This window comes from Lycorma delicatula, chromosome 5, assembly GCF_047948215.1.
Source record: "Lycorma delicatula isolate Av1 chromosome 5, ASM4794821v1, whole genome shotgun sequence".
NCBI classification, from domain to species: Eukaryota; Metazoa; Arthropoda; class Insecta; order Hemiptera; family Fulgoridae; genus Lycorma; species Lycorma delicatula.
In genome coordinates, this window is record NC_134459.1 from 42,572,206 (window position 1) to 42,585,875 (window position 13,670).

General features: G+C 29.1%; 1 protein-coding gene across 3 annotated transcripts in view; it reads left to right on the forward strand.

Annotated features, from left to right (window-relative positions):
* The first annotated feature begins 1,250 nt into the window (after nt 1-1,250).
* Nucleotides 1,251-13,670, forward strand: part of Oat (Ornithine aminotransferase precursor) — a 41,027-nt gene continuing 28,607 nt past the window's right edge. Inside the window, exons 1-2 of one of the 3 annotated variants that reach the window (XM_075365997.1) lie at nt 1,251-1,269; nt 11,630-11,737. In XM_075365997.1, coding sequence (XP_075222112.1) covers nt 11,656-11,737 — 82 coding nt within the window. In that variant the 5' untranslated portion in view covers nt 1,251-1,269; nt 11,630-11,655. Of the gene's footprint in view, nt 1,270-1,901; nt 2,057-8,047; nt 8,185-11,629; nt 11,738-13,670 lie in introns of those variants that run through there. The other 2 variants (XM_075365996.1, XM_075365995.1) reach the window with 2 other exon arrangements.

Below are 13,670 nucleotides of genomic sequence, written 5' to 3' on the forward strand. Positions count from 1 at the left end.
GGTTCTCAAGGTTTTTTGAGTTGCGGCACCCTTTTTCAATTAAAATTTTTCCATGGTGTCCTACCCTAAGTAAAAGTATGGCTACTCATAAGAGATGAAAATAAATAAAACTCGTGTATCTTCATTATTTTTTTACTTTATTAACATTAAATTAATAATTATAAATGTCTTTGTTCAATTAATTATGAAGCTTTTACGATATTTCACGGCGCTCCTGTGAAGAGGCCGCGGCGTACAGTTTGGGAATCACTGTGTTATATTACTTGCTATTTCCATATTTTCACTATATATTATTATAGATCAATTTACATACGTGTGGTGTATGGTTGCCTACACTACAGGAATAAAATCACTTCGTGAGGCAGACCACGCACAAGGTGCGTGGTGTAGGTTTACTGAGTTTTCTGTCTTTATAATTATTTTTACCAAGAATTCAAGTCAATTGATAATCAAAACACTGATTTAACTAGAAAAATTTTTAAAAAATCCCGCCCTAAGATTGAGAATTTGATTACAAGTCCTGCAGTCAAAGGGTTAAATGTGGAATTATTGAGCATGACATGTAAGAAATATGTTGAAAAAGTCCTTGGATTCTTCTGGATTTCTAGGGCAGCTTACCATTGTAAACCCAGGCAATGTTGATGTATTACAATAGGCCAGAGACATGGAGTGTTGATGATAATGAAAGAAAGTAAAAACTGTAAGAAAAAATGAAGTAGAAAATTTAGAATGTACGATTTTTTTTTATTAAGACAGGATAGGAAATATATTGGATTGGTTGAATGAAAGACCAACAAAAAAAATTTGTTTCCACATTTATGTGCTAATGAACATATTGTTTTATTACTTTAAATTTACTGCTATATTTACGAGCGCTGTGATAAAGACAATAAAAAATTATTGAGTTAAATTTTATTTCAAATCTGGTTTATATTTAATACAATTTAATTGTAAATTTGTTAATCAAATGGATCTATATTAATATTCTTAAAGTTAAATTTTAATATAGTAAAATAAAATATATTCTGAGTACTTTTATCTCTAACATGTTATTTATTTATTTCTGAAAATAAATGTTAGATAATATTAATAATAGTAAACAGTGTGTAAGTATATAATGTGGCACAGTATTTCATAAGTATTCAATTTTATTGTTTCAGTACATTACACTTAATGGAGCAAACACTGTAATCTTCATTATTGTCCAATACTATATAATTATCAAATCTTGTAAAACATTTTCATAGAACGAAACTATTTGTGGTTAATGTAAGTTTTTATTTTAGTTTTATATTTTATAGTGTAAATTAATATTATTATTATTTAGTTTGATAGTTTTTCATTTTCTATGCATGGTACAGAAAAGCTAGTGGTGGTAAATAAAAATTTGTTTTGAGATTTCAGTAGATTAATCACTATTTATACAGAATAAAACTGTTTTAATGTTGTTCTACATTTGCAGATGTCTATTATTGTAATTAAAAGCTCAAGTAAATGATAAATCTGATCAAATTTTTGTGACTAATAAAGATTGTGGGTACCCACAAAATTTTTCTTGTGTACAATATTATATAAGGGATTTAACTAAAGTTTTGAATTCAAATCATGTGTACAATTTTTTCTAAAGGCTTTCCTGAAATGGCTCTAACAATTATTAAAATTCATAATGGACTATTTATTCCCTTTGTAAAGGATAAAATATCTGTGGTTTAGACTATTGCATGGCGTATGATATTACACTTGTATTATAATAAAGTTTAGTTTTTAGAATTTTTCAAGATAATAATGATTTTTTAAAATTAAAAATTTTTAATAACATAATGAAACTGTTATATAAAGCTATATATTTGTGTTAACTTCAAGTAGTCTCAACAGCTGCAAAATTTTTGCTTTATTGTCAGATCATTTGGTAATACCTCAACCTGACACAGAGATGGCATACGTATGACCAAGTGACTATGATATTTGCCAAGTATGATCCTTTAGATGGAGTGTTGTGAAGTTTCAGATGCATGCGTTATAAAAAGTGGATGGAAACAGGTGAAAGTGTAACAAAGTAAGAGAAAAGCCACTTAATTCTTTTTCATTTTTATCTAATTTTTTTTGCAAAAAAATAAAAAGTTTTTTGTAAAGCAAACTCAATACATTGTTTTCCTTTTGTTTTTTATTACATTTTCTGTGTTACCTTAGGCAAATAATCATTGTAATAGTAAATACATGCACATATGCCTAGGGTTGTTGCTGCAAACTCTATGACTATGATTCAAAGTACTTTTACGTATGCTGTATTCACTGGATTTGGCTCCTAGTGATTATTTTCTCTTCCCAATTCAGAAGTAATGACTCACTGAACGAAAATTTACTTCAAATGCTGAGGTTAAAGCTGAGACAACCATTTATTTTAAAGTTAGACAAATCATATTATATTGAGGGTATTAAAAAGTAGGAAAGTTGTTAGCCTAAATGTATCAAATTGCCAAGGTGAAAAATAAACATCATCGAATAACTACATTAAAAAATAAAAATCTTTGAAAATTCTTGTGTTTTCTTTGTCAAGTTGAGAACTTTCTGAATGACCCTCATATTTCTGAAGTCACATTAAATAAACCAGTTCCTGTTAGTCTATGATATTATGAAAAGTTGGGTGTAGTTTTCCTGCATATGTTTTTCATTTCTTATAGCTATAACAATAATTAAGCCATCTAAAAAAAAAGATTTTTAAGAGAACATTTCAATCATATTTAATTTTGTTAAAGAGACATTAAATGATGATTTATGCAGGCTTGCATAATAAAATGTTGTTTAGATTTTTATAAAACAATTAAAATGATGACTACTTTTTAAATAACTAGAAATACGCTTCCACAAGATCTTTTAACAATTATTGTCTTTAATTAAACTCATCTTAGTGTTAAAAAAATTTGTTCACTATATAGCCACATAGTATATTTGATCTGTTTTGTGTTTTTACTTCCTTATACGAAGTAAAGGAAATATTATGATCGCAAAAAATGTCGGTTTTCAGATTTCAATGGAAATATTCATTTTGACCATCCCTGAATCAATTTTCACTAGTTTTGGCATGACGTCTGTGTACATATGTATATCACATAACTCAGAAACGATTATCTGTAGGATGTTGAAATTTTGGATTTAGGACTGCTGTAACATCTAATTGTGCACCTCCCCTTTTGATTACAATCAACTGAACCAAAAGTGTCCAAAAAAGTGCAAAATCCAAAAGATTTGGAATTTGGACTTTTTCTTAACTGCAGTAATAAGCCCTCATTGAGAGCTTTTCAATGACATGTCATAAGTGGTACTTATTTTAATTGGTTTCAGAGTTATAGTTAAATGAAATTTTAATTAATGAAATATTTGGATCTTACAAGGGGAAGGCACATCAGTTTGAATTTGACTTCATATACATATATTTTTTATTTAACTTTTTTTTTAATTTAAATATATTGATTTATTAATAATTATTAACCTCTGATTATAAAAAAAAATTACAATAAATAGTAATTCGATTATAACAATAAAAAAAAAATATGAAAAAAAATCAGATGTTATTAGTGAAATAAAATTTTATGTACACTTCATTTTAATTCAAAAATATTTGGAGTGGTTAATAATTATTAATAAATCAATATATTTAAATTAAAAAAAAGATAAAACAAAATATATGTATATGAAGTCAGATTCAAAATGATGTGTCCATGGTTATGTATCCAACACGTTCTCACTTACACTACATAACTACTTGAGCAACATGAAACAAAATTAATACATAAACTAATATAAAATGCTGATACGGACACCACAAAAAAATGTGATGCAATGTGTGTGTCCACCACAATGCAATTTTGTAACTGTCCATTTTATTTAAGAATTGGAGGGTCATACTCACTTTCAATGAAATTAGTTTAAATGAAGTTCAGATAAAAATGTGTGTTGTAATTTAATAGGCATACAAGGAAGTCATGAGGTGTCTACATCAGATTTTTGTTTAATATGTTGTTTTTATCAAGTTTAGTGTGTTTAAAAACTGACTTAATACACTAAATTTGACAAAACAAATATTACAAAAAGAAATCAAATATGCTATTTTATGACATTCTAAATGAGTGTTTTAATTGATCTAAAATTATTGAAGTTAACAAAACTTCTATCTACAGTATTACTAAAAAAGACTGCTAAAAAATCTGGTGGAAGCATATTTTCAGAATATAGAAAGCTAGTCATAGTCTATTATTTTATAAAAGAAATATTTAGAATAATCTTTTTTATATTTGCACAATTTTTATTTTACTATTGAATAATTCTAGACACATGCAGAGCTGATTCAAACAATCACTAAAAAAATTGGCCATCTTCAATATTCTCTCATTTCTTACAAGCCTATTATTTAGGGAGAAAGGAACTGTCCACTAAAATAATTAATCCAGAAATATTGGATTAACCATCATGTTTCAGAAACGGTTAATAGTAACATTAGTTGGAATAATTAGTTTGTGTAAGACTAATTTTACCCCAGGGAGAATTAACCCTCCTTCTTTTAGTAGGTCAGGTGATAACATTTTATACTTGAAAATTTTTATTAGTTGTATGTATCCTTTTGTAGTGCCTGTCTGTTCTAAATATTAGTGGCCAGCTTCTTTATAATTATTTTGTTAAATATTGTTCTAAATAGCTGTGGAAGTTTTAGAAAAAAAATTTCTAAAATTTTTTTAACACAAAATTCTCTGACTGCATGCTTTCTTCCATGGAACTTTTCTTGTTCTGTAGCAGATGAAATCTGCCTTTTCATTCCTTACGATGAAGTCAGTGTATTAGACCATTCTTTCTTTTGCAATAATTATTAATCATGACCCTCTATCTTTCTGTACTCTTCAAAGACCGTACGTTTGGATTATGTAATTTGTGTGGAATAGTAGATTTCATATAATCAAAAATAATTTATTTAAATTATCTTTTTACTTATAATAATATATTTAAAAAAAAATAAGTTTCTATTTTTGATGATCTACCAGGGTTGTTTTTAATAACTGTTACACAATAAATAAATAAATATGTATTCTGATCGGTACATAAAAAAACATTATATAGATCACATCAATATAAGATAAATTTTAAGTATAAAAATAAGTTATAAATAAAAAGCAAATGTGTTTAAAGTCCATATTGATTATATAAATACAAATACATGAAATAATGTTTAGGTAAATATATTAAATGACTATAAGATTACTTCAGATGCCACTAATGAATGTTATTTTCATATTAAAGTACATGTTGAACGAGATTAAGATAAATCTTGTTTTTCTTTTGTTTTTTAATTAGTATTATTTAAAAATGCATCAACAGAATAACAATGTTTAAGTAAAATAAAATCTTTTAATTGTATCTGTACTATTATATAAAGATGAAGAGGACTTTTGTTTATTTGGGATAAACAAAAAAAAAACTACTTGATCAATTGCAACCAAATTGTTACCCATGTTTCTTGGCATAACTGAGAAGGTTTTGAGATATATTTCATCTTGAAAAATCCTGAAGAACCAACCAATCAAAATTTAAAATTTTCAGGATGCATTTGCATTATACCATGGAAGGTTTTAAGCCACTGAGACCCTAGTTCCTTTGAAGATTAAAATATTAAAAATATTCATTATTTCTTCATTCTCAAGGAGGGTGAAGTTGCAAATTAAAGATATTCGTTAAGGAAAAAAAGATTGATCCTTTTACTCCATTACTATATTTCTGCCTCCATGGCAAAGAAATAAGTTATGAATTTTTTTTTTTGTCAAAGCTGTGTGTACTTTAATTACCATAGCTACTATTATCTGTCTTTTTAATTTAGTTTCTTTTTCAGGTTTCTATAAAGCCTGAATACTTTAATTGTTAATTATCAGTCTTATTCTCACAATTATGAGTGTAACAAACAGTACGGGTGTCCAGGGGGTGGAGTCCTCTGAGTAGACGGGAATGACGACCAAAACTAGCTTTGCAGGTGTCCAAGGCGCTGTCCCCCTAAAACACGGGAATGGCAAGCAAAGTGAGCTCTGTGGCCCTGGGGTTGGCTTCAGGGTTCATCTGGGCCAACTTGGGCAATAAGGGTCCAGGTTTTGGCTAGATGGGCCAGTTAGTTTTAAATAAATTGGTGGGAGAACTTTTCAAATGGTTCGATAATTTGCTAAAAATAACAATGGAAGCAAAATAAGACCCTTTCTCATAACCTGAAGTATTGTATTGAGTTTTACAAAAACAGTTCCGTTATCAAATTTGGTAAAGATGGATATTATTATGTTTTAAGAATAAGTGACCATTCTTTTTAACAAAGATTGCACATTCATAAATATAAACAGCAGGGTAAGTTAGCAGATTTAATTTTTTTATATGTAGGTCTTCAGGTTATACTTATGGATGCCAGATAATGATCTGACAACTGATTTTTATATCTTAAAACTTTTTCAGACTTTTAGAAGAATCCTCAAGAGATGAAATATTTTAAAGGAGAATGTATGTACAAGTAGAAGTGCTGTCTTGACAGTATTTACAAAAAAAAAAATTATGAAATTTTCTTACTAGATTAAAGAAGAAAGGAAATTATACATATTATTTTTATACGAAACAGGTTTCTGATCATTAAAATATGAGTTAGCACAAAACACATATCCAGTACACCTAATCTGACACTTTTCAGCTGTTACGTTTGTTCATTATAAGTATGATTTTAAAAACCCACCGGGTTGGACTAATGGTGAATGTGTCTTCGCAAATCAGCTGATTTCGAAGTCGAGAGTTCCAACTTTCAAATCCTGGTAAAGGCAGTTACTTTTATATGGATTTGAATACTACAATGTGGATAGCAGTGTTCTTTGGTGGTTGGGTTTCAATTAACCACACATCTCAGAGATGGTCAACCTGAGACTGTACAAGACAACACTTTATTTACACTCATACATATCATTTTCATTCATCCTCTGAAGTAATACCTGACGGTAATTCCCAGAGGCTAAACAGGAAAAAAGTATGATTTTAACAATTCTTTTGGTACAGAAAAAGAGTTTATTTCATGTTCAGTATGGTAAAAATATTGAATGTGGATTTAAGTTTTAATTCTTATATTAATATTACAATCGATAGCTGAAAAAAAATTTTTGTAAGTTTTATAAAAGCTGTATAAATGTAGGTGGGCTAAAAGCTATTAGTTATATGATTTTGGGGGTGGGGGGGTACAATTAATTATCAATCGTACTAACAAACGTTTTCATCAGTTATTTTCAAGTCATATCAAATCTTAAAAAGTAATCAGATAAATATATGCTAAATTTCATGCAATTTCATCTGATACTCTCCAGATCAACAAAGATACTAAGAGGATGAATGATCATGGATAGTTCACCCATCTTCATGCATAATACACAAACCTATCCAGTCATTTTTGTAATATTAAAATCATTTAGTGTGCTCAATGTAATAAATTTCTCAAAATGTTAACTGAAAATTTTCACATTTATACTAATATACAGACTCTACTTTTAGCAATCTAACAAAAGCATTAAAAAAATACTGTAATAAAAAGAGTCTTCTGAATATGCTTTTTTAAAATAATTTGATTATCTCACTTTCATAACAATAAACTGTAAAGTTTAACTAACAGTAATCAGTGCAGTGTGTGCTGGAATCGTAATTTAGTCTTATCTTATCTTTTTAAATAAGGTCAAGAACATTTTAAGTTATCAATAATCTTATGCCTTCTTTGTATAATAAGGATTAGAAAAGTGTGTTTTTTATATCATTAAATAAACATTAAAAATCTAATTAAAAAAAAAAAAAATACCTGGATAACAATATCCCATTGATTTACTTTGGTATTACAGCGTATGTTTAACTTTAAATACTTATCACATGATATTTTGAATAATTATGATTTAAAATGCCACGTGCTTTTGCAGTTGACTAATATATTTATTCAAAATTAAATCAACTATGTTACTTAAATTTTTATAACAGTGCTGTTTATTTGTTGAGTGAATGTAGAGCAGTCTTTGTGATTCATTAGAATATATTTTATCTGCTTTTAAATGTTGTTTAGATAGTTATAGTGAATGTTTTAATTAATTTGGTGCTTTTATTATTATTTAAATTATTCTAATTTAAATCTCATAATTGAGCATTGTAAGTTATTAATCCATTTATAGCAATTTTTAGTTGTAAGTAAATCGTATATTTCATTCTTTTTATTTTATCTATTGTCTAGTTATTTTTTTTTCATGCTAATGATATGAAAGTTATTTCTTATAGTCTTACGTTTTTCCCATCTCTCAAGTTCACATCTCTTGAGAAAGATCAGAGAAATAAAGATTTATTTTGGTTTAAATATTTCTAGAAATAAAATGAAGATATTCTTAATTAATTAGTCAATGATTTAGCTAATTTATTTTTCTCATTGTTTTCTTCATTTAAATTTTTACTAGTTCTATAGAACGTGAAGGAGGTGCAAGATGCTAGACTTAGCGTTTTAGAAGCCTTTGGATATAAATTATATTGGCTCAAGTGAGGGGGGCAAAATCCTTTGACACTAATTTTACCAGATAATTTAAGAAATGAAGCATCAAATGTAGCAGGTGCAATTAGTAATTATACTTTTTCAAGTAAATCTAAATCATATCTGATTACTGTCTTCTGATTACATGAATTTGGGAGATTTTGATATTATTTTTGTATTAGACTTGTTAGATTCAGGCATAAATTTTCTTTTGACATCACACATTTAACTAAAAGATAATTTATTTATTCTTATATTTGTCTATCAAAAATATGTTATTGTTATTATCATGTAAAAATACATGATAATTAATATTTTATACTTCTAAAAAAAAAAATTTAAAGTGCATTTTTCAATATGTTTTATATCTCTGACTAGAGTTTCTAGTGATTCTGTTGAAGGGTTTTCTTTAAGAATAAGTTAAAAAAATAATAATTTTCTATCTAGACAATTTGAAGGTATTTTAATTATTTTGGTTATTATTGTCTAGTATTGGATTGTTACAGCAAAATGATCACTAATGACATTCTGATGTTCAAAGTAAAAGTATTTAACATAAATACTCAAGAGAATTTTAAGTCGTGCTGCAAGGCTTAAAAGTCTTTTACATTTTCATTGCTTTGTTTCTCTGCATTTCTTTCTTTATGTTTATGAAGATCCTGATTCTGGCCCTTGTGTTTCATACAAAATAACTTGTTTTCATATTAGCAGTGATTTTTTATGCGTATCTACAAATAAACAGAAAAATGCAAAATAAATATAAAAAAATAATATAAAAGAGCTTGAAAAAAGCAACAGAATAAAATAGCACTTTTTTAATTCTTCTTTAAGTTTTGCTCCAAATTTAGGGCTAGTAATATGTCAATGCTTGTTTTTAATTTTATGCAATCTTCTCAATGCTTACATCTAAAGAAGAATTGTTAAAATATTATTTTTTTATCTGTAAGGAATTTTTTTTGTTAAGTTGTGTTTTTTTAGAAACAAAAACCAAAAATTTTTTAAAACTAAAATTTTTTAGCTACTTTATTTTTTATGAAATAGTAGCAATTAGTTTTTAATAGGAAATTTAGAGAATGCACCAATTTATCTATTAATGTGCATTTTTAATTCCTGGTGTTAAAGATATTTACATATTGGTCACAAAGTCACTTTTCACATAAAGAAGTAAACATGAATTGTTTTTTATTAGTTTACTTAATGCTTTTACATATAAAACTTATTTTAAATTACATCCTTAGGTGCACCTCCATAGTCAGCACACAGTTTTATCAGTTGCCAAGTATGATTAGACATTATCTTCCATTTGAAGAATCAAAGTTGTAAAAAACGTTTCTGACATCAGTTTTTGGTTCAACATTCCATACTCAGGGCATTTTTTTATTTTATATGAAGGGAGTTGCCAAGTTTGTTAAGTCTGGACTTTTAGGTGGCCACTGAATTTTGGAGATCCACTGCCCTGATCCACTACACTTTAAAATGTTCATTTAAAAAGTTCTTTATCGACTGAGTATAATGACCTGGAACCCCATCTTGCTGTAAAATGGCAGTTATTTCCACACCAATCAACAGAAGCCGAAAAATAAAATAACTTTCAAGCATGTTAAGATATGAAATTTTGTTAAGAAATACGATTCTATCTAATGTATTTTGCATATCCCTGTCCACATCATTACATGTGGTAGGTGGTCTGTGATTTCTTCATTAAAGCGGGAATTTTCTTTACATCAAACATACATCTTCTGAACTCTATTACTCAGATAAATGGCACACTCATAATAGAAAAAAACTGGTTTCTGTGGTTGAATATTGGTAAAATGGTAAAATACCTTAAAAGAGCTTTGTAACAAGTTTCTCTTAAAATCATGTCATGGCCAGAAAGCTCATTAACATGAGCAGGTGTAATGGGTTTTAACCTAAGATCTTTTTTTCATTACTTTCTTAAATGTTGAATGGAGAATTTAGTTCTGAAGACCTTTTTCTGGTTGCTTTAAGAGGACATCATTAAGAGGATTTCTCAACAACATCAGAACTATTTAATCAACTGGAGAAACCACAAGATATTCACAAATTAAGGACTGACCAAGTGGAAAAGGCTTTTTTCCCCTTTCAGATTATTACTCTGATGGAGATCCCTTACCAAAATGTAGAACCAATCCGTCTCTTATGTTTTTATAGGTTTTCTTTCATAGTTTTCCAAACAGTAGCAACAAGTTTTTCTTCAGTTCAATGTTTACCATTTTAACTTATTATTGTACAAATCAAAATTCTCAATGAACACATGGAAATAACATCAACTTCAAACAAAACTGATACAATTTTGTGTAAATGAAAGTAGATGATTAACTTTTACAATAGATGATGACATACAATGCATGTTATATCATGGAAAGGGACTTTGTGGGCACTCTGTAGAAAACTCTCTCAGCACAGTAACAGCAGTTACATTATTATGTTGTTTCTGAATTTTTATTATTATTATATAAAATTCATTGGTATTTATAAATGTTGAATTTATAAAACAGCATGGAATTTGCATTAATGTGTGAAATAAAGTGAATTCTGTTACTGGGAGGTCTTTGTAATACATCTAGACTATTCAGTTTGTAAGTTAATCTTAAAACATTGACTTTTTTCTAATCAAATGATTTTAAATTTGATTCCCACCCAGTTCAGTCATCATTAAACCCTTTATTATAAAAAGGTCTTGGACATTTGATGTGCCTTTTGTTAATTAATAAATTCCATTGAACTTCAGCAATAGGTTAGAAAAATTTACTAAAATGAAACTGTGTCCATTGTAGCATATTTTTAATCGATTAAATACGGTTTTTAATTTTGTTAATATATCTTTAATTCATGTTCTTTTACAATAAGGTATCCTTTAATGTTTTAGAACCTGAGACATTCATGTTTTGGGACCGTATAATGTAACAAAATACTACAACTTTCCTTTAGTTTTAACGTAGCTGGAAGATAAATCTTAATATTATTTGTAATTTTGTTGGTTTTAAGTTGAAAAAAATTAAAAGTATCAGTGTAATATTGCTGAAATAATCCATGACTTTTATATTTCAGGTAATTAGCTGAATTTAGGTGTAATCATGCAGCCAGTAACGGTTCAAACAATGTATACCTTGCTTAAGTTACCAAGACATCATGCACCTTTAAAGACAGTGAAAAAAAGTAAGGATTTATATTTATCATACACTCTCTAATCATTAACTAATGACCATTGTGCATACTTTGTTTTTATTTTTATCATAATTTTAAGGTAATAGTTGGTGCACCTCTTTTATTTTAAGTACACTAACAAGTCATCAATAAACCATTTGCAGTGGTGGGCTTGCTATTTATTCCACATTTACAATTTATTTGCTCAGTATATGTGTACATAAAGTGGGGTCTGTTCTCAACAACTTGTAACCAAGTTCTGTAACACTTTCGGAATTTTGAAAAATGACAATTATTTACAATCCATTTTTTATTTTTTTTAATGTATATAAAATTCTTTTATTTAATTCATTTACAGAATGTTTCATAATGTTCTTAGGAGTTACAAAAATTCAGAACAAAAAAGTATTTCACTTACCTAAATGAAAGTTGTACGAGGTGATGCAGGCTCCCAAACAGTTTTTGTTAAAATCTATAATGTTCAATATGTGCTCCTCTGGTGACACATCTCACATCAACACGAAAGTCTAGCTCTTGCCAAACTCGTTCTAACATGTCATTTTCGATAGAGTTGATTGCAATGATTATGTGATCCTTTAGCTATATCGTGCAGCATCGGTGGGATAAACACCTAATCATTCACGTAACCCTCGAGAAAGAAATCGCATGGCGTGAGGTCTGGTGATCTTGGTGGCCACAGCATAATTTGTTGGTCTTCTTCAGACGCACGTACTATCCAGCGCCGAGGTCATGTTGTGTTAAGGTACTGTCGAACCTCGTTATGAAAACGGGCAGGACAACCAGCTTGTTGGAAAATGAAGTCGTTTAGTAGCTGAGGTATAAGCCATAATTGTAACATATCCAGGTATATCATGCCGGATACTGTCGTTTCCATAAAAAAGAACGGCCCGTGCACTGCCTCACGAGAGATCGCACAAAAAACGTTTACTTTCGGAGAATCCCGAATGCGTTTAACACAAGCGTGTGGGTCTTCAGTTTTCCAAACTCGCATGTTATGATGGTTTACTTTGCTGCTAATATGGAAAGTAGCTTCATCGCTGAAAATTATCTGGTTTAGAAAACTTTCACCTAACAACATCTCTTCCTGTAACTGTAAAAAAAAATCGAGCCTACGTGTTTTATCTCCATCAGAAAGACGCTGGATTAATTGAAGATGGTACGGTTTGCATAATAAACGTTTACGAAGAACTCTCCACACTGTTGTTTTCGGAATTCCTAATTCTCTGCCTGCAGCCGTAGTCGATTATGACGGGCTGCGAATGAAACTTGCACGCACACGTTCGACATTGACTTCTGAGGTTGATGGACGACCAGTTGATTTTCGCTTGGACAAGCAACCAGTTTCACTAAATTGATTATACCATGCACAAATTGAATTGTCACTTGGTGGCTCCTTATGAAATTTCAAACGAAACGCAGGTTGCACAGAAATTACTGACGTTGACAAGTGAAATTTTTACACACAAAACGACTTCTCGCTTCCCGTGGCAGCCATTTTCTCTACTGTCGATACCCAGCGAGCAAATGGTTTAATACCTGCCTAGTATATGTGGAAAAAACTATTTGAAGGACCCTTTCGTACAGTACTTGTTTTATTCTTATGAGTGAAATAGTTTTTTGTTAATGAATTTTCGAAACTCCGAAGAACATTATAAAACGCTCTGTATTTTAAAACACATTTAATTCTTGGTAACACCTTTACTTTCGCGCCTATTGCTATATCAGAGCTATAGCTATAGAAGGTGTCCAGTTTGATATATGCGACTTTTGACACCCAAGGAACCCAAAAAACCAGATAGAAATTTTCCGGATCTTTGTATGTACGAGTGTGTTCGGGATGTTTGGCCTCTAAATCACCTTACTTACATCTTCAGAACTAGTTGACTGATTTTGACCAAACTTTGTCAGATTACTTCTATATATG